General features: G+C 40.3%; 1 protein-coding gene across 6 annotated transcripts in view; it reads right to left on the bottom strand.

Annotated features, from left to right (window-relative positions):
- The window catches only part of LOC307020181 (zinc finger E-box-binding homeobox 1-like), a 63,349-nt gene extending 43,616 nt beyond the window's left edge, over positions 1-19,733 (bottom strand). For 2 of the 6 annotated variants that reach the window (XM_079651381.1, XM_079651382.1), the window contains exon 1: positions 19,602-19,733. In XM_079651381.1, coding sequence (XP_079507507.1) covers positions 19,602-19,659 — 58 coding nt within the window. In that variant the 5' untranslated portion in view covers positions 19,660-19,733. Of the gene's footprint in view, positions 1-6,932; positions 7,095-17,990; positions 18,188-19,601 lie in introns of all 6 variants that reach the window. The other 4 variants (XM_079651385.1, XM_079651383.1, XM_079651386.1 and 1 more) reach the window with 4 other exon arrangements.
- Between the last annotated feature and the right edge of the window lie 2,373 nt (positions 19,734-22,106).

The raw sequence follows: 22,106 nt of genomic DNA, 5'->3' as shown, positions 1-22,106 counted from the left end.
ATCTTCGGATCCAGCAGGATACTTCACACTATCCCATCATCTTAAATCCTACCATTTAATTACACCGCTGTATGTTTGGCACACCAGCACAAACGGCCTATCTCCTGTATGTCAGGATTTGGCAGCGGTGGTGGCAGCTCTGCAGGTCTCTCTCTGGCACGTGGCCCCGGCTGGCATGGCGCTTCTTTTCCTCGGTAAATGAAGACCATGCTGCTGCCGTCTGGATGTCTGACGGCCAGCGAGCTCGCTTTGTAAGTCTGTCAACGATGGGAGCGTCACGCTGGGATATGAGTGTGTGCCCGGGCACCACCGAGCAGGAGAGACTCGTCTGAGTGGCACAGAACCAGAGCAAGGTTCTCCATATGCTCTCAGACGTTGGATTCAAAGTTCAAACTGACCCTCTGGGGTTAATGGAGGACGCACAGCTACAGGTGTTGTGGAAATTCTGTTATTAAAAATAGAGTGGTGCACGAATAAGTCCTAAAACTGGAAATGATGATTTAAAAGAAATATTTATTGGTTAGAGGCCTGGAATAAGATCTGTTGTTAAGAGAATTTCAACGACCTAATATTCATCAGTAAATAACCCACTTGTGAATTTCGTTTAAGTGTCATAAAAACGTGGGTTGCAAACAAGTAATTAAATAAACGGCTTAACGTCATCGCACCAAACATTAGCCGCCTTTAGCTTAGCGGTGGTGATGTGCAGCCATGTGAACGTGATATTGTTCCTTTATAGCTAAACGTATCGCGTTTTACTTCGGGTGATTGCTTTTACGCTTCAACAATCCTAAAGTGGTGTTAATATGTGAAGATTATAGATTGATATTATAAATGTGTGTTTGCCACAGAGCTTACTTTCTGTAATACATGGAAATCCAATAGGGACATTTTGTTGAGAGCCCTTGCGATGCCATCTGCCAGGTAAGCCTACAAAATGACGTCATCACTGCACCACTCATAGAAGCTGACATCACATCGCATCAAGTTGACACTATTTGGCGTACACTTGACATTATACAAGTCAAGTCAAGTCACAGGGGATTTCTATCTTGACATGGCAGAAGTGACAGAGTGCTTTGTTCCTTCCTGCATAAAGCTTTGTTACTCAGAACTAACTTAAGGACAAACCTCATATTCTTTTAGTTTCTCTCATAACTCAATCTTCACAACACAGACGTGATATTTTCCCCGAACTCGAAAGCAGTGGGTTTGGTATAAGCAGTAAACGTTTTTGTCTTCACAGCGCTGTAGGGGTCTTAGATTATCTTGATCAAACAGATCAAACAGGCCTATTTGGTGCATTTGTGCAACTTCAAATGTGTCTGCACTCAGCAATCGACAACTTCAATATAGAGACTGAGAAAAAAATGACCTGTTTAGAGAGCATAATGAGATGCTAACCTACTTTTTCTTTACAGGTGTGTTTAGGGAAAACATCAACGACTCAAGGTTGCATTGTGCGTTGTAGGCAGGAAAGACAAAGGCCTAATCCAAAACCTGCAGGCGTACAAAGCAAACTCCCCAGATGTATAGGCAGTCGGAGAGGATGTACGCATGTGTTTCACTGTGTGTGTGTGTGTGTGTGTGTGTGTGTGTGTGTGTGTGTGTGTATGCCTGTTTACCCAGTCACACAATGCAGGGAGGAGGGGAAGGAAAACACAGGGACAGGCAGGAACCTTTCCGAGCGCAGTTTAGCAAAATGTCAAGCACGCTCAGATCGCCGGTCGACTGAAATGTCACGGAGGCGAGACAGCAGAGAGGCTAAACAGGAAAACACGGCACAGGTGTATCTGAATGCCAGACAAATACTTTCAGTCCAACGCCTTCAAGCTGAAAATGCAGCATATTCACTAGTACCAAGAAAAAAGGATTAAACTCCATTAAACCTCTGCCTTCATTTTTTTTTTTTTACGACTGAACCAAGAAAATTGATGCACACTTAATTTTTCTGAAAGTGTGGGTGTGTGTGTGTGTGTGTGTGTGTGTGTGTGTGTGTGTGTGTGTGTGTGTGTGTGTGTGTGTATGTGTGTGTGTGTGTGTGTGTGTATTTAAGAGACAGTGTGTCTGTTTTGGCCATGGTTAAAGGCTCTCATGTTTATATATAGCCCATATACATATAGCAGCTAGGTCAATGCAAGTCAAATTACACAATCTCCTTTTAAGAAAACAGGATTGTCACAGCAAATGAAATGTAAAGGGGCCCTAATCTGCTTCTTGGGTTTTCTCTTTCCTGTATTGTGTTATATAGGTCTCCATTTGACTCCTTTGTTTACTTCCAGAACATAATGACATCACTATGTAACACGTGCGCTTCTATTGGCTAGCGCTCCAACTCATTGTATGTGATTGGTTAAGGGGCGGGGCATTTCTAAGCGGTTGACAAATCGCATCAGAGCCGGCCAGCTAACCAATCAGAGCAGACTGGGCTCTGGTTTCAGACAGAGGGTGAAAAGAGGTGCTGTAGCACAGGCAGTATGAGAAAAATAAATAGCTTTTTGAACATTAAAGCATGGAGACATGTCCCTGGAGAGACACTAAACACTGATATGAACCTGAGATGAGCATAATATGGCCCCTTTTAAAAAACAGCACACATTGGAAGTGATAAGACACAGCTTGAGAGAAAGCATGTGCTCAGGCCAGCTTGGTGTGTTAAGAGGTTCTGGGCAGGGGTGTAGCTTTCCTCCCCTGAAGTGTGCTATAATATAATTGTGCTGAAAGGCTGCGTGCTCACGCCACAGGAGGAGGATTTTATATCGCAGCCTGCCTGCTGTAACAGTGTCAGGTGGTATTTATGAGACTTGTAATGGGACTGAAGCCCAGGCACACCTGCTACACTGTGAAGGACACACACACACACACACACACACACACACACACACACACACACACACACACACACACACACACACACACACACACACACACACACACACACACACACACACACACACTAGCAGCAAAACCTTGACTTCTCTGCCTCTTTCTGTTTGTTTCCATCTGTATGTAAGTGTTTTGTTGCTATACAAAACTGATGACGGATAAATGCATATAAATAACCTAGACCTGTCTTTACATGGATTGAGTGGCAAAGAAACAGTTCTTCCGATAAAGAAGTAAAATATAACAAAGAAGGAACATTTTAGTCCCAAATATTCCTGATATACCATTTAAAATAATTTGTTTTACCTGTTTCCATATCAGCATCAATTTACTTTAAGAGCTCGTTCACACATGTCTGTTTTGGTCTATAAAATAGTTAGTAAAAAACGTCCATTAGATCTTCTCCGAAACAAAGTACTGTATATGAAATCTCAAACATTGCTTGTTTCTGTTGCGATATCCTGTAGCAAAGTAGTAACTGATTCATTATCTGTCAATTGACCAATCAATTAAAGAACGTATTGTTTAAGTATTATAGTTTGTCACATTGTTAAAGACCAATAAACTGGTAGTATTACTGCCAGTAATTTAATCTAAAATAGGTTCAAACTTTGCTTTGTTGCCTTCTTTTGAAGATGTTATACAACATTACTCTGGTATGTGCATGCTGTACACTCGCAGTTCTGCCTTGAACATTACATTATTAACTTGCTGTATTAAAAAAAGTATTTACCACACTCACTTGTGACACCATTCAGAACTGTAAAACGTTTTTGATTTGTAAAGATTTTTCACCCAAATCTTGAAGTTTGGTGTACACAGAATACAATCTGCTGGTCTTTTGCTGAGAAAGAAGCTGTTTTGTTGGACTTTAAGAGGCAGAGAGACTGGGGACTAATGAGCCTCCACACGGCTACAGGTTGGTGAGATTAACTCTAAGTATCTCTGAGCTCACATTAAGATGCCTGCTGCATGATGAAACCCCGGCAAGATGTAAAAGCTGCAGCCTCGGAGCTGCACCTGTGCCAAATCTGTTACACCGATAACCCAAAAAGGAAAACTGCAGCTCAGCCAAACTTCTGCTTAGGTTACATACCTGATGAAGGCAGGAAATTAAACTTTTTGCCCATCGACTTCACTGACTTCTAGTTTCCAAAAGTCAACCGCTAATGTGGAGAGATGTAGCTTTACCTCGATGTTTAAATACCAAGGTCAAAATCTTAAAATGAACCAGGTCAATGGCAAGAAGAGGTATTTCTCTAATGTCAGCCTGAAACAATGAAATCAGGTTACCACCCATAGACACAACTTTCTCTCATTGCTCTGAATGCTATCTAATCTTCTCTGTAAGCTGTTAAAATAAACTGTAATGTGGTTGTTTATCTGGTTTGACATTTGATGTTTGTACTTCACAGCGGATAGTAAAGATGATATCAGGACAGCTGAAAGTATACACATCTTCTTGCAGGCTGAAAACCTGCCTGCTTCAACTGCACCGTGGCTATTAAAACTAACGTTAACAATGTTTTAATACTTAAACGGTTTGGTCTATTTCTAATGCACCAGGAATTCACATTGTTTGGTTAATTTTTAAAGCTTGTGTCCTTGCATGTTTCTTGCTGTTCTAGGTATGGATCTTCATGGATGTTTGCACTCATTGTAAGTAGCTTTGGATAAATAGTGTCAGCTAAAGGGCAGGTGACGAAAGAGCAGTTTATTTTTTAATTAAGTACACAAAAAGTCGGCACTATATCAGAGGAACCCCGTACACACACACACACACACATACACACACACACACACACACACACACCTCCTTAAAACAAGCCACACAATCACAAACTCACACAATGACAATTCAGTCTCGTAAATCTTAAATAATAGGCCTCACACTTGGATCGCACATACTCTGCATTTATATATTTGTATCAAAAGCTAGTATTGCAGTTGGTCTTTCTGCTTTGATGCTCTCACACAGATGGACAGTAAACACACAGGTGTCTTTACCCCACAGGTTTCCCTCAGTGAAGGCAGAGGGAGCCAGAATCCCTCCAGCAGCACAAACACAGTAACAAAACGATGAGAAGCCCGCAGTGTGTCCAAGTCTCCTGTAGACGAACAGCTGGCACCTCTACTATCACACTGCAGCCCAACACAGATGCAACAAATGCTTTGATCAGCAAAATCACCAAAGTGGATAAGCAGCATCTTCAGGGACAGCAGGGATCCTGAGCACTCAGGAGTAACAATAACAGAGGGAAAGATCATTGAATGTGACAATATATTATTGTTTTTATCCCATTAGTCATTAGTCATATGCACTGCCCATGCAACTAGTGATCAAGCTCATTTGTATCTAATCTGCTTGTTACTTTATTCATCAATCTACTAATTGTGTGGGCTATGAAATGATTGTCAATTTCCTACAACCCACATGATGTTTTCAATATCTTGTCTCCTTTGATAACAGTCTAAAAGCTAAATTAAACAAATTAACTGCCGCATAAAGCAAAGAAAAACAGAGAATGCTTATAATTAATAAGCTGGATTTGCTGTATGTTAATCAACAAAGGGATATATAGTTTCAGATCTTAACTACACAAGGAAACTAAACCAAAACAAAAATGTGAACGTAATTTGAACCCTGTAGAAAAAAAACTTTCGTGCCAAAACACTACCAGGAAAAAGAGAGCTCCAGGTATTCACTATCAGGATTCAACCAAAAAGTATGAACCAAAAGTCTCAAAATAGGCATGAACATTTTATAAAGGGGCCCTACTATTTAATATTTGTGGGTGATCTCCCTTTCCAGTAGTGTGTTCTAAGGGTTTCTGTGCATGTAAATGGTCTGCAAAGGCTCAAATGTTCTCTTCCACACACTCAGCCCGTCGCCATTGGACTCCTTTGCTTACTTCTGGAACAAAGTGACATCACTAAGTCACACTCCTATTGCGTTACAACACATTGTACGTGATTGGCTAAGGGGTGGGCCGATGAAGAATTTTAAACCTGGGGTATTATATTCAGTCAACAGCAGTTGTTGGATATTTGAGAACCTGGAACCAGTTCATATTTGGATATATTTTAAGAATAACTTGAACTATTACTGCTAGTTATTCTAAACAAGCACTTCAACTGTAAAGTACAACAGAGGATGTTCCTAGAGATCAGATGACAAACCTTTCTACAATAATAAGTTTTGTTTTGTCACATGAATCTGTGATAGTAGAATAGCATGTGTTCAGTGGTGACTTTGAGGCCCTGCCCACATCGGAGTGGTGCTAACCATTGTCACTGCTTCGGTTCAAATGTGTTGCTTCATGCCTACAGCTCATCAAAAACGTTGCACTCTTGTGGCTCAGCAGCCGCCTCAATTACAGCAGCATCGCCCTCCATCCGTCCATCCAGCCTGGGTGTAATTCATCAGGGCTGGGTGGCCTCCATTAGCGCTCCTCCGCAGGGACAGGACAGACTCTGAAGCACAGCACTCTGGGAGCACTGGGGCCCCGCACTTTACCCTAACAGCTTCATCAACTGTGCATCCCCCGAGCCAGACACACACACACACACACACACACACACACACACACACACACACACACACACACACACACACACACACACACACACACACACACACACACACACACACACACACACACACACACACACACACACACACACACACACACACACACACACACACACACACACACACACACACACACACACACACACACACACACACACACACACACACACACACACACACACACACACACACACACACAAATAAACACACAACGTCTGGAGGCTCCAATTAGCAGCCATCACCTGTAATTCAATAACAACACTCCCTTTTTTTCCAGCCTCTGCAGCTCTTTTCTTTCACTGGACCGTGAGTTAGCTTAAAAAGGGCGACTCCTAATGCTCTCCTGCATCAACAAACACATTGAAATCTACGCTGACAGTTTATTAAAGCTTCTGAAAACACCCGCATATTTTTTGTTTGTGAGCAAGTAGCCTTTTTTACAAGCTTCATTCACCATCCTTCGCCTTCATTTACTCTGCGTGGAGCCCACAGGACACAGGATGGAGACACACTGCTCGTCTTTCCTCAGCTTCTAATCAAATCCTCTGTTCCATTTCGATGGGTTCACTCTCCGTCCGCCCGGCAACAGAGAGGCAGCAGCTCTGTCTCTTTCAAACTATGAAACAAATACAATATCACTATAAATACAGAGAAACCTATTGACAGAATGTTTGACATCACAACGGTAAAAACACTCTCTACAGTCAGGACAATGTCAGTCGACAGCAGGAAACATCTATTAAAAAGTGAGCAAACTGAATGAAACATGTTTAAACCAATCAGGAGCCAGTACAGTTGACCGTGCACTTATCAATCATTTCATTATTGTTTAATAGGGATGTAACGATATATCGAATATCGCGATAAATAAATGTGTCAATACCGTCGGGAGACTGACAAAATCTACCGCGATTTTTTTTCTTTTTTAAAAATAATTTATTTTCTTCTTTTTTTTTTAAACCTTTATTTAACCAGATGGTCCCATTGAGATCATCAATCTCTTTTTCAAGGGAGACCTGTCCAACATGGCAGCAAGTAGGTTACAACATGAACATAGAACAACAGATAACACAAAAGGACATCGTATTTACAGGTCTACATGTACATACCTAGAGACATTGACAAGTACCAACAGTATATTTATATCTTGCCCTGTCAATAAGCCTCACCTTCTTGGCAAACACTGTATTGTTTTTGAAGTGGTGGAGAGACAAAGCAGTTTTACCCACGGCCAAAGCATATCTCTCTGTCCCAGCAACATCAGTACCAAGCAAGAGAGTTTTTTCCACAGCAGGGGATATTGTAAACGCCCAAACATCCCAGCTTCTACCTCGAAATGTGGACATGCTCATATTCCTAAAAGATAACCTTGATGATTCTGAGTGAGTGAGTTAGAGTTGAGTTACTTGAAAAACTAAAGTGAAACTTGATTTATTCTATTGCCGGGTCTGATTATTATATTGTTGACACTTTAAAATACTACTATCCTACTAAAAATGTAAAAAAAATTAAATAAAAAAAAAATTCACTTTTTTTTTTAATATCGCGATGTTATCGTATACCGTGAGTTTTTGGTATTGTTACATCCCTATTGTTTAATGTATGGATTATTTTCTTTACTAATTTATGTTTGTATTATAAAAAGCTCCCAACATGCTGAAAAATGAAATGATACAAGAAGCTTGAGCTATCAAGAAGCTGATAAATTAGCAACGAGCAAAAACCTGTTGCAACTACCACTGGTGTAAAAAAGAAGAATGCATAGTCAGTGAGCAAAGGGAAATGAGTCAGTAGACAAAGATTGAACTTAATGCAGATGTTTTTAGAAATTATTAGTCAATTATTTAGTTTACGCTCCTTGGGAAAACAGAAACACACGATAGTATCTTCTTCTTTAACTGCGTAAAAGTAATCAGCTTCCCATTTCCCCTGAGATGTGACTTTAATGAGTTGTAAAGACTTGGATGAGAAAGCATGGAAACACACCTGGTCAGAGATCCATTTTGGTTGGGCTCCAGTAAAGTGTCAGTGGGAGGAAACAATCAAGTATGTAACAAAAACGCAGCGCTCAGCATGCTAACGAGGAGAAAAGGCTTGTATCTTTGAATGGGTAATTGTTAAAAAGACCTGAGTAAGGAAAGACTTACCACAACATAACCCAGCAGAGAGGGTGTGGGTTGATTTAATGTATAAGTATCAGGTTTATAATTCTGGCAGAGTGTGGTTATTAGACCTCTTTCTATAGTGCAACATGCTATATATTATCACTTCTGTCCAAATGTTCATTCTTTCAGATATTTTAATTAAAAAACTGCAATTTCTGAGTCACTCTCCTCATTTTATAATCCGATTGGAGTATTTACAGTGTTAAAGGGGAGAATAAATCACTCTACTGTGCTTCTAATCTCATGTTATATTCCCCCCCCCCACCTGTCCCGCTGCTGCTGTGCCCATTGAAGTCTCTGGTGGGTCTTTAGAGAGTCCAGAAGCCTCATAACCCACCTGTCCACCTCCTGATTTATGTCTCCTGAGACCACTGAGGGATGCTGGGAGTTTGCCTCGTACCTTTCTTTTTTAAGCATCATTCAATCATAAATAATGTGCACTCTCTGAAGAATCCTTTGGTCTCGACCGCGGTTTTATATAGCTTTGGTTTGCTAAAGTAATGTAATGTAGAATCAGGATAAATAACCCGCTGTGGTTCTTTCAGTTATTTGAATACATAATGTTCCAATGAAAATAATCGTGTTCCCGTGAAGAGGCATTCGAGCAGGGTACGCTCTAAAATGGATATGTCATGGAACAGGCCTAAAGAAAGATTTTCCATTACTGTATTCTGTGCTATTTTAGATTAAGAAGCGGTTCGAAGAATATCCTGGCAGAGACAGCACACACTGAAGAAATCCAACCAGAGAATTGTTCAAACTTATTTGAAAGTTCAAGTAACTAAAGATGAATTTCCTTTAAGTGACAAGTATTTACATTTGTGGGTCCACTCTCTATTTTGTTGCACATTTTTCACCAGTATTAGAAATACGTAGAATGACCTATTACCTAGACCTAGTAGATTTAACCCTCAAGAGAATTTGATTGCAACTAATAATCATTTTTTCTCGATTAATCAATTCATTTTAGGTTTATAAATAGTCAGAAAACACCCATTTTAGTCGCCTCATGCCCAATATGATATCTTCAGAACTTCTACTAAACACCAAAACCCCAAATAGTCAATGTTCTATTAGTTAAGACCAGAAAAGAAGAAAAATAAAAATATTAAGGATTTATAATTTTTATTTTTGCTTAACCCTTAGATGCATAAATGGGTCTTTTTGGACCCGGTGAGGTGGTTTTCTTGAAGTATCTTTGTAATTAAAAACAATTATCATTTCATATTCCAGCTATTCCTCAAAAAACATGTTTTGGATATCATGCCATTCACATTTTAAATTTACATTTTAAGAAATTTTAGTTTTTGTATTACTTCCCCAAGCTTCCATAAGTGGGTCAAAAATTAAAAAAAAAAAATAGTGAAAACTTAAATATAAAATATTTCTAGTGAACAAAACATAATACTAAATATTATACAAGTGATTTTTCTTAACCAAAATGACAAAAATGGCATAAAACACATATTATTCTAATACGGGTCCTTTTTGACCCACTTATGGAAGAGTGTGGGGTCCAGTCACTCTAAGGGCATCCAAGGGTTAAAAAGATGAACTGATTATCAACATAGATGACATGGACCTTTATTGATCGCCATATAGTTGTCATTAATTGTTCTCTGTGTACATTGTGGTTGTTAAAGCTCAGTTGTGTTCTTTAAGTGAATATAGACATGGCTTTTTACAAGGATGAATAATAATATTTCACTACAGCAACTAAGATAGGGTATATTATTGCTCACTCACTTCCCCTCTGTCTCCCTCAACTCTTCAATAAAGGCACTGAATGCCTGAAGAAACTATTTCTAAAATAAAAACTAGAGCTATGTGACACTGGGCTTTAGCTAAGTACTTTTTCCTTTTATTTTAAATTGTTTCATTTTCCGCTCCTTTCTCGGTTGCAGCTTTTTTCTACATCTGTTTTTTTCCCGGTTTACCTTTGAGATGTGTCCCAATTTTTATGGAAGCGAATGAAAGCGAGTAGCCTATCACAGGCGAGCGGCACTTCAATGACCAACATGCGCAGGATTAGGGCTCGACTTAGTCTCTGCAGTACGACATCCGCAGGCAGCAGCTTCGGGCTGCGTTTCCACTGAGTTCCTCTGTTCTGCCTCTCAGGCGGCAGGAGAAAAAAGAGAATGGAGGATGGCAGGATATGCAAATTGTACCACCAAAGGAGAGGGAGAGGAGTTTCCCACCGGCTGGGTGTGAAAGAGCGTTCCCCCTCTCCCACACACACAGGACTTTGAATGGGACTCTTTCTTTTCACACACTCTGGCCTGCATCAGAATAAGAATCAGGTTTATTAGCCAAGTACACATAAAAGGATTTTAATTTGGAGTATAATGGTAATCACAAGTAAGAGGAATCATTTTGTGCAAAAAGGAGCAAAAAAATTCATATAAAAACTATTAAAAAAAAATCAGAAATAAAGGACTTCTGATTCCTGAAAAAAAGAACAAATGTTAAAAACTAAATTAAGAGTTTTTTTTACATAAAATATAAATACACAAAAACTAAAGTACGAATATTACAAAAAACTAGAATTTCAGATTTTGAAATTGATAGCGATGAACAGTAATGTGCAAAATATACAGAGAGATGTGCACACACAATCTCACAAGTCATTAAATACTAACGCGAATGCACACATATGGAGGTTTTAACACATGTCACACACCCACACACACACACCCACACACACACACCCACACACACACCCCCCACACACACACACACACACACACACACACACCCACACACACACACACACACACACACACACACACACACACACACACACACACACACACACACACACACACACACACACACACACACACACACACACACACACACACACACACACACACACACACACACACACACACACACACACACACACACACACACACACACACACACACACACACACACACACACACATGCAAGGTGTGAGGTGTGATGGTGGTCAGCAGCAGAATAAACGGCAGTCTTCACAGCTCAGCCTTGCTTAGCGCCACATTGTCGATTGAAGTGTTAGCTGTTAGCTTCTCAGGGGGAGCCTCTCGAACAACATGAATATTCAGGTGGTAGAATGGGAATGATGAGAGGCAACAGCAGAGCAGGTTACTTGTGGAAATGGGATAGGCCGCCTCGAAGAAAAATACGAGTTTGGCAGTTCCTCTGAGATTTTAGGCACGAGTGGCACTGGAGGTACATTTCAGTTCTGCTTCCACATTTGGCTTTCTTTCGAGCGTAGGTGGCCGTGGCAAACTCTCAATTTTAAACGGCATTGTGAGTTAAAAAGGAGGATTTGGCTTTGCTGTGATATTATTTAATCTACCATGGCAGACTTTACAGAAAGTGGATCTTTTACACAACTCTTTGGGCGAAGCGGCTATACACTCTGAATGCATTTCATTGATTCATAGCAACAAACAGGCAGCCATGTTGTTCTCTAATCAACCAGAAAGCACAGACAATAAGCACTCTGTCTTGTGGTTTGACATTATCTCTAATATTTGTTATTGTATTGGGTAACAATATTTTTTCAATGTCTTCAAAATCCAGCTGCTGTTATGTTTGTACTTCTATTCTGGTGTTGTAAACTTTGCACAATTAAAGTGTTCTTAATTGATTTAGGTGTGCTCATGCTGGCCCTTGACCTTTCGTTTACTAATGATTAAAATGTACAAAATTGTAGATTTATATTTGAAAAAGGAACATTTGCCATAAAGACACAGTTAGCTTTCATTGTTGTGTGTGATTCGATGCACACAAAGCTTTCTATGGTTTCTTATCATTGGATTAGCCGGTTTAGATAGACCATTTTATCAATTTGGGAAACTGTTGAACTTAGATGCATTTGTTCTTTACGCAGCTCTCTGATAAAATATGCCACATTCTGAAACTCTGCTGAGCATCTCCTTGTCACAGAGTTCCTCAGCACATGTGGTGTTGAAGCTCCAGGGCTGCTCCTTTGACCTCTGACCTCTCTGTGCAGGACTGGGAGGCTGTGTGGCTTTGTTTGGGGGGGATTGTGTATTCCTCTAAACCTCTGTTGTCAACACTGGTGGTAAGACAACTTATACTTTTAGTTTCAAAAGCCACTTAGCTTTTAGCGACGTATGTTTCCGATGTCGGGCTCCTCGCTGCAGAGCGGCCTGTACGATAATATTGGTTGCTCTCAGTTTCGTATCAAATCAGAGGGCAGCAAACCATTTCCCTTCCACCTCGACTAAAAATAGTTCCCATGTTGAGTGTTCATGAGTAGCAGAGGCAAATCACACCTGCACAACAACAAGCACGCCTCAGCAGGCTGCTGTTTTCACTAATTGGATGAGGGCTACTTTCGGAATATGTGGTTTAGTTTCTGAAGTGAGTGTGGCTGCTGGTGTAACAAAGTCTATTAGTGCTGTGAAAATCTATGTCACTGTGTCTCTATACTGACAAACTCTCCGCTTCGGCCTTTAAAATCCATCAGACATGTTAAATTGATACGGTTTTCTTCATCTTTGTTTAATTAAATATCACTTTCAGTTACGAATAGTTGAATCATGCCAAAGCTTGCTGTGTAGTGCATGATGGATAAAATAATCCAGGCTCTGAGTGCGTTATTTATTTTTGTTTAACCTGCTAGAGGCTGTATTGTTTAATCATGTTTCAAATGTGCTTGTATGCTTTTATTAGGCTGTTTTGGTTCACCTGCCTCAAATTTTCACGCTTCATGTTCCAAGGTGCCTTTATCGCCCGACGTCATGCATTTAAAATGCAACAGCATCAGCAGGAGCCCTGATTTTCCCTAACAGCCACCGTGTTAATGCATGTAAATCCAAACAAGCAGGCCTCTGTTGTTATGCAAAGCCTGGAGGAAAGTAGCAGTTTCCCACCTTGATGCAAACACACACAACACACACACTCTCACTAACGCACACACACACACTGCTCCATTAATCACAGCAGCAGCATCAGTAGCTCGGACGCACCTCCCCCTCTGGACCGTAGAAGGCGATGGGAGGGGTTAATGCTGACTCGCTAAAGACATCCTGTAGTGCTTTGTCATTCCACAGGCCTATTTGTGCAAGGGAAACACACACACACACACACACACACACACACACACACACACACACACACACACACACACACACACACACACACACACACACACACACACACACACACACACACACACACACACACACACACACACACACACACACACACACACACACACACACACACACACACACACACACACACACACACACACACACACACACACACAGCCCCAGGCTCTTCAGCACAAGGAGAAAGTAACATGAATGACCACTGGTCATGGATCAATTAACAGCTACTGTTGACCACCACCACTAATAGCACTCAGGACCATTTCCCTCGGCCCTCTCACTAATACACAACAACGCTTCACTTGTGCATACATAGATTCACATTACACCAGAAACAAAACACCTAATTCAAGAATGAGCAGTCATGTAAAAAATACATTTGGCTATTAATAAGCATAATCCTGTGTTAGATTCTGCTTCCTAGCATTTGCTAAATGTGATGACTAGCATCTATTCTTTGTTATCAGAATAATCTCATGAGTGTACCAGAGTGAACCAGCCGATGGCGGAAACCTGTTGGCTTCACATAAATGCTGAATAATACCTCAGAGGCAGGACGCTCACACGACTCCTCTGCGGCACAACAGCTGCAAATAGAGCACCTAAGGGTGACCCTAAGAAACTGGTTCATCCATTCAGAGATCAAACCAATAAGACAGGCTAAAGTATTTATATTTTACCCTTCAAGACGCCCACATTATGTCTTGATATGAAGCAGTACGCTCAGTCGAAGAGCGATAGTCCTTATAAGATGATGCTAAGCTTGCTTGTACAACATGCAGAGCAATAATAGAGCATTACAGCATCTACAGAGGGGAGCTGAATGAAACCCGGCATACAGAGGAAATGCTACTCATCTTGTTGCATCAAACAACAGCAAGCTGATCAAAGAGACTATCACCAAAGAGAAGAGAGCGTTCCTTTAAAACTGCCATTCAAAGCACTTTCATATCAATTTCTCTGACTTGATGAAAGTTATATAAAACAGCAATGAGTGAACCGAGTCGTTGGTAAACACTTGTCTGTTGATGTCCCGACCAGTGAGAATACTCCATATAATATAACCAAATGTAAATCTGCAATTTGCTCGGCTAGAGCATTGTTATGCAACGCTATAATTATTTTTAGCACAGCATTAGCTCCAGAACAGTAATTGGTACCAAAACAGGGACACTTTAAGGTTTCCTGTGGATGTTTTGCCCTTCTGTAAGGCTAGGGAGCTATATCAGCAGATCCCTGTTTTGTAATTGTACACAGGCAATATACATTCTTGCCAGGGGTTTCACACTATTCAACTGATAGAAGTGGCTGTAAGATGCCAAGATCAGCAGCAAAGGGACAGCAAAGGCAGAAAAGAAGAACACTTATAGTGTACATTAAATCTAAACAATGCAAGATTTCGAAAACGAATCTTTGCATGTCGAAGGAAATGCATTCAACATGTTTTTTAGACCTCAAGATTACAAACAAGGCAACTTTTAGTGACTCTGAATAACCAAAGATAACTCCACATGGATAACTAAAGATAATTCCACATGGGACTTAATGTCCTGACTTATGACAACTCTACAGTCCTAACACAAATGTCCATGTTATGTTCATTAACGGACAATAAAGTAATCTGAATCAGATCTTTTACCAAAACCATATTAGGTCGGGGGACAGGCACTGCTGAAGGCCTGGCAGGCTGTAAGCCGCTGTGTTTATCCTGTCAAGGTATGTTAACACCAGGCTGCATTCCTGTAGTCCCTAAATTGCAGTGTAAGATTACAGCCCAGCTGAGTGCGCACTCCTACACACACATACACAAACATGGGGAACTTTAAAGCAAGAGGAAAGGCGTTGGATGACGAAGCCGTGACCAAAGTGGCAACAGCAACAGGCGGCGCATGGAGGGCCGACACCTGCCATTTACTGCGGACGACCAACATGAGGTGGAGCTAAAAACAAGTTCATCAAGCACTGAGAATAAAAACAGATCCACGACTTCCCCTCCGCGAGGATTTCCATACAAGCATTACTTAAAAAACAAAGGAATAACAGTTTTATAAGTACTGCGCATCCTGCTACCACTCACTCTAATCATGCATGATGTGTGGAAAGTGTTTAGTCTGGTGAAGGTTGCTGAGGGTCTCTGCAGACCTATAGCTCCATGACACTCATCCTTTACTGGGCTTTCATAGCAGCATGTTTACAGTGTCTGCCTGGAGGGAAATCATCTCTGTAAAGAGGTGGAGTAAAGCTAACTGACTGCATCTATCAATAACATGCAGACAGGTGAGGGAAGGCGTTTAGATATGGGAGGACACTGCCATTTAGACTTGGGTGGCACACAAAAACAACACTAAGACACCTGAATATGTGTCTCAGTCACCTCTTAATTTCACTGCAGTGTGGCTCAATATGAATGAGATGATATAGTATCGGAGTCCAGAACAAAAGGTATTATAGGTGTTAGGAGATTGGTGTCAACACCTGATTGGCACTGTGCATGCATGATACAAATATTCAGCAGAAAGAATGAATAATGTTTAATCTAGATGTGTTTTTTAGCCTCTAACTAGCAGATTTCGTAATCCGTCTGATAACAATACCTGATGATTTGTTAACAGGTCTGGTTTACTAAAACATAATTGTGCAAAGTGAAACTAAACTAGAAAATAAAATGCATGTAAAACGTTGACACTGTGGTTTGGACCCAAAAAGTATGTTAGTCAGAGTGCCCTTCACACACAGCGTTCTAGATAAAAACAAATGTTTAACCTTGTATTGTCCCGCTGTCTGTCTTTCTTATTTAATGAATTAATGTGGTTAATGTGCTGTAATTTGGGGAAAGCTTTACAAGTATGTGTAATATTTGTAATGTCTAATAATGTCTACACATTTAGCCATTATGTTAAAACACGTTTCAGCTAACAATGTAAATGTGGAAAGGGGTTGGGCCCCAGATATGTAAGTAGGAAGAAAGCTAAGTAAATAAATGTAGGAAGATAATTAGCTTTCTTTGAAAATCAATATAGGACAGGTTGCTTTTCTTTGTAATATATAAATATTAGGCATTTTTCCCCATCATCTGATATTTTATAGACAACATGATGACTCAATAATTAAGAGAAGATGACAGTTATTGGGGAATAAGATATTAATTAGGAGATTTGGCTGCATGGTGACTAGAAGCATTAAAATATGTCAAGTAAAATGTATTATTCTTACAAAAGGTCCTTCCTACAGTATGTTTTCTCACTTTCCAAACATTGCACAAAGTGAAAACGTGTTATTAGTAATAGAATAGAAAGTGTGTAGGATCTCCAGCAGCTTTTGGGACGGTAGAGTAGATTATAATAGCAGCTGTTTGCCACATAATGGTGATGACAGACTGGAGGTCATGGTACCTTAGCACAGCCAGGCTAATGTTGGGCACATGAGCTATTTTGAAAATTACAGGATAGGCTGTGAGCGAGGAGTCTGTGTCATGTGGATGGAAAATAATAAGTAAATAAAAAACATGATTGAATTGAGGCAGGTGTAGAAGGAAACGAACAGAAGGGAGTTTTCACTTGCAGAAGATGAAAGCGGTGCGCACTGAATCACAGCACCTTTTGCCATCTTGATTGTGCCCCGTTACACGGACACGCTCCTTTCACAACATCATGGTATTTTGGGGGGAAATTAACAAACCGTCACTCTCAGGAATATTCCTATCGAGCATGTGAGGCGTATACTTTGCAAGGATATCACGGAGAATTCGGTTTTAATACACCTTTATAGGTGTTGCATCACCTTGCGTACCTGGCTGTCTCCGGTCCAGGAAAAAAAAAAAAACAGCAACCCCGCCTTCACTGCAGTAATGGTACTGACCGCCATTCCCTTCCGCACACCGCTCAGGAAATTGTATAACGAATTACCGCAACACAATAGATGGAAACGAGAGGTTTGACGGTGAGCCCTTTAAGCACTGTTATTGTGGAGGAATAGCACAGGAATAACCACCTTGTGCACCAAGCATTGCGCGTGCAGACTCACACGAGCTGCAGGAACCATACAACCAATCCATACACAATAAGAAAAAAAGCATAAAAGCGGAGATAAAACGTGCACAAGTGGGTCAGAAATGTGTGTCGAGGAGATAAATCCCGCGAGAATAAAACCAGGCGAGCGTCCATGCGAAGCTGGCATGGCACACACGGAGAAAAACTACACAAAAATCATCTCTACCTGCACAAGTTGACATTTGGAGCGGTTTTCCTGGCTCCTACCGAGACAGAGGCTTTAGGGAACGGCGAGCAAATCCTCTTCCGGTAACGATCGAGAGCCGCAGGTGTTATTTCTGTTTATTTCTAGGCCGTTTGTCAGCCCCGTTATCCGCGTTCAGGTAAACATGATGATGAGGATGATGATGATGATGATGGCTCCTGTACGGACGCACAGAGTCACCGTCGTGTCGTCAGAAGGAGAAAAAAAAGGTGCTTTCCAGCCCCTCGGCTCACACACATTATGCCTCATAACGGTGTGTACAAATATATAAATATATCCCTTTACTTTTTTTATTGGCTCATACGATGTCAGAGGGGGAGCACAGGTAAGGAACCGACCAATGAGGGTCTCTTGTTAAAAAGGGTTGTGTAAATGTACAAAAACCACGCCTAGATTATATTTTTATATCTTTACTTCATCGCAGGTGGATTTAAAAAATAGTTTATGGTGTGAAAAGATGTTCAGACTCCGCAACACCTATTCTGAAATCATTCTTATAATAACTACTCCCTGTAGGTGATGTTATTACAACTATATTACAGCCGATACAAATACAACAAAATAGGATCCGATAATGCCAACACTGACAGACAAATATATATACTAAAAGTCCATCGTTTTGTAAGGCAAAATCGAAAGCTATGCTGATAAACAAAACCAAAAGCATTGCTTATAATGACCAAAATGCAGCAAACAACATTAATCTTCAGCATTGATATCCCGAATTAACAGGTGCAAAAAGAAACAGCAGCACATGTGCAATAGGAGCGATTTGCAAGACAATCAAAGAAAACTCACGCTAAACAACAACAACAACATGTAATTATTGAAGCTAAACTGGTGCAGGCAATGAGGAAATGCATGCATAAAGATATATTTGACCAAAAAAACTACTTGAGCAAGGTTAATAATATGATTTTGTACTCTTACCTTAACTAAGGGAACATGTGGTGCTGCAGTTGTGGCAGGGAGGGGTGAAGTGGAGATAAAATAAACATCCCATCTCTTTGCCATCAGCAGCAGCATAGAACCAAACCCCATGCAAATAATCCCATGCATCCACCATCCGGCCATCAAAACAAACAGATAAAGTGAACTATACTGACCAGGAGGGACAAACTGCAGCGTCCGGGGCCGAGCGAGCAGCAACAACCTCGCCCTAAAAAAAAACGCACTAAAGTACAAACTGCACTCTAACGGGCCACGTTGTTATTCGTAAAGCCCCGCAACCTGCCGCCAAGTGCTGCAAAAGTGGCCGAAAAGTAGAGAAACAAAGATAGGAAAAGTGAAGTAAACTAATAATACAAGTACCAAGCGCTCCTTGGGGTTATTATAAGTGCCGGATAACGGTTCACTCTTGTCAGCCATGCATGCACCGCTAGGCGGAGAGAGCAGCCAGCAGCCAGGTATAACGGTACACCACCACCCTGGGATATAATACTGCACAAAACTCCTCGAAACGTGGTCCAACTCACTCCCCAAAAGTCACCAGAAGTAGTTAACCGAGTGAAAAGCTCTCCATTCGCCCGCATGGATCACCCAGCAAAGATTAGGCAGGAGTTTTTTACTTACCGCTGCTCCTCTTCGGGTTAGCCTGTTTTCTGCGCTTACACCTGGGGCCATCCGCCATGATCCTCTCGCTGAGTCTGAAGCGCAGCCGCTCGCTAGTCACCTCCTCCCTCCTCCCTCCTCCTGCTGTCTCCCCCCTCCTCTTCCTCACCCCTCCCTTCCCCTGTCCGCTTTACGACATCACCTTCTCCCCGCAAAAACACCTGGTTTGCGACACACTCGTCCGCCTTTACGGCATCACCTTCTGAAAACACCTCAACACGTGGCCCCTCCTACTGGCCGCACATGGGTGTGTGTTGTTTCCAAACTGTGGTCCTCCCGCCCTGTCAGGGACGTCCCGGGACACAAGCTCACGAATACATTAAATACAGAGGTGGAAGAAGTGCTCATAGCTTATACTTGAGTAAAAGAGTGTAGGAATACTTTGTAACAAGTAAAAGTGCTGCATTGCAAATGTTACTCAAGTAAAAGTACTCAAGTTTTAGCACGAACATATACTTAAGTGAAAGTACTCATTGTGCAGAATGGGCACTTTTGAAATATTATATTAAATATGTTTTATTTGTAATTATTGATCATTAAAGTGTTATCAAAGCTGGTAAAGATGCAGCTAGTTTTAATGACTTTGTATACTGCAGGGTAGCTTGTGAATTTACTCCAGGTGTAAGTTAACTAATGTCTGATTTAAGTGTTGATTACATTTCATCATTAATCCAAATTTGCAAAGTAACTAAAGGTATTAAATAAATGCTGTGGAGTATACGATTTACCTCTGAATTGTAATTGAATAGAGGTACGAAGTAGCAACAACATTAAATACAAAACTACTAGTATCTCAAAATTTTACTAAAGTGCAGTACTTGAGTAAATGTACTTAGTTACTTCACATCACTGTTTAATTTTAGATACGTTTACATCTTTGGTAAATAAGTATGCATTATAAAGAAAGTAAATGAGCATATAACAGTATTGACGAAGCAGTCAATTCAGCAAATTCTACAGGTGAAATACCTTTTTATAAGTAAAACTCCTCCTAGCTTCATGTATACTTAGAGTACCAAAAGTAAACACATTATGCAGAATGACTTATTTCATAGATTACTCTAATAGTGTTATTGACAGTGACTGTCTCTGCTCCTCATGACATCTGCAGAAATGGAAAATATTACAGAGAGGTTTCTCTCCACGGGGCGAAATGTAGAGATGAGTATGAGAGTAGAGCTGAAGGGCCATTTAAATGTCAATGTGACATAATCTCATTGAGGAGGCTTTCTTTAAAGCAGCTATTATACAACGTAAAAAATACCAAAGGGTATTAAATGAAAATGAAATGTACAAGTATTCCATTCGAGGTAGATGTTTTTTATTCATTAACTTATTCAATGATTAATTAATAATAGTACTAATGCTGCTTTTATGTGTCCAGAAGGATTAATAGAAAAATACATAAAAAGCATTAAAAGTGAAATTAGTCTTTAGACAAAATGTCTCCTAGATACACATATATGAATGAAGAAATATATTCATATATGTATTAACAAAGATATGTATTTATATGTGTGTGTATGAAGATATATGTTTTAACGTGAAAGCAAAGGAATCTGCATCGGATGAAATATAGGCCTTGCATTAGTAGTATAGTATAGCAAGTATAGAAGCTACAGCATACAGAAATATAGTATAGTACACTATAGTCTAGTATAGTATAACATAAAATAAATTACAGTATAGTGTATAGTATAGCATAGTACAGTATATTACAATAAAGTATAGTATATAGTGCAGTATAGTGAAGTATAGTATAGTAAAATACATATAAATAAAATTTGTCATTATGCAGCAGGGGGGTTACTCTGTTTTTTGGATTATCACCATTATTTAGATGCAAATTGCATTTGATGTCTGTTTGAGACGGCCACAGTCACGCCTGGTAAAACAATTAAACTGCACTTCACCTCCAGTAGTTCTTTCTTAATTTCAGTTGCAGTACAATTATATATTATAGTAGATATATATTATCATTTATATATTGTCACACATTCTAGCACAGCTAACTCAAGTGTTTGTTTGTATTAATGACTTTCTTTGTCTTTGAGTTACCGTTGTCGTTGGGTGAGGTTACTTCCTGGTTCAGTAAAGGGGCGTGGCTGAGGGCAGAGGACTGTTAAAAACTGCAAGGAGCCAATTGGGACAAATTGGGACAAAACACATGCTTCCATGTCAAAGGGGGATTTGGGTTTGTTCTGATAGTCTTGATTACCCCTTGTTTTCTGTTTGGTTTGACCAAGCCTCTATATGGAGAACCGCAGTGACCTAAAACCCGGAAGTAAACTCCTTCCGGTTCCTTCGTCAAAAACCAATACAATTTCTCCATAGGATTTTGGAAAATAGCTGGAAAAATAAGGTCTGTGGTTGAGACACATTTAAGAGATGGATCACGTTTTGTTCAGCCGGATAACATCCACATGTCTACCCTACTTTTATAATTTTCTAATCATAAATCTAGTC

The sequence above is a fragment of the Notothenia rossii genome (genome assembly GCF_949606895.1).
Source record: "Notothenia rossii genome assembly, chromosome: 9".
NCBI classification, from domain to species: domain Eukaryota; kingdom Metazoa; phylum Chordata; class Actinopteri; order Perciformes; family Nototheniidae; genus Notothenia; species Notothenia rossii.
The sequence above is the reverse complement of the archived record's forward strand: the minus strand, read 5'-3'. Positions and strand labels throughout refer to the sequence as shown.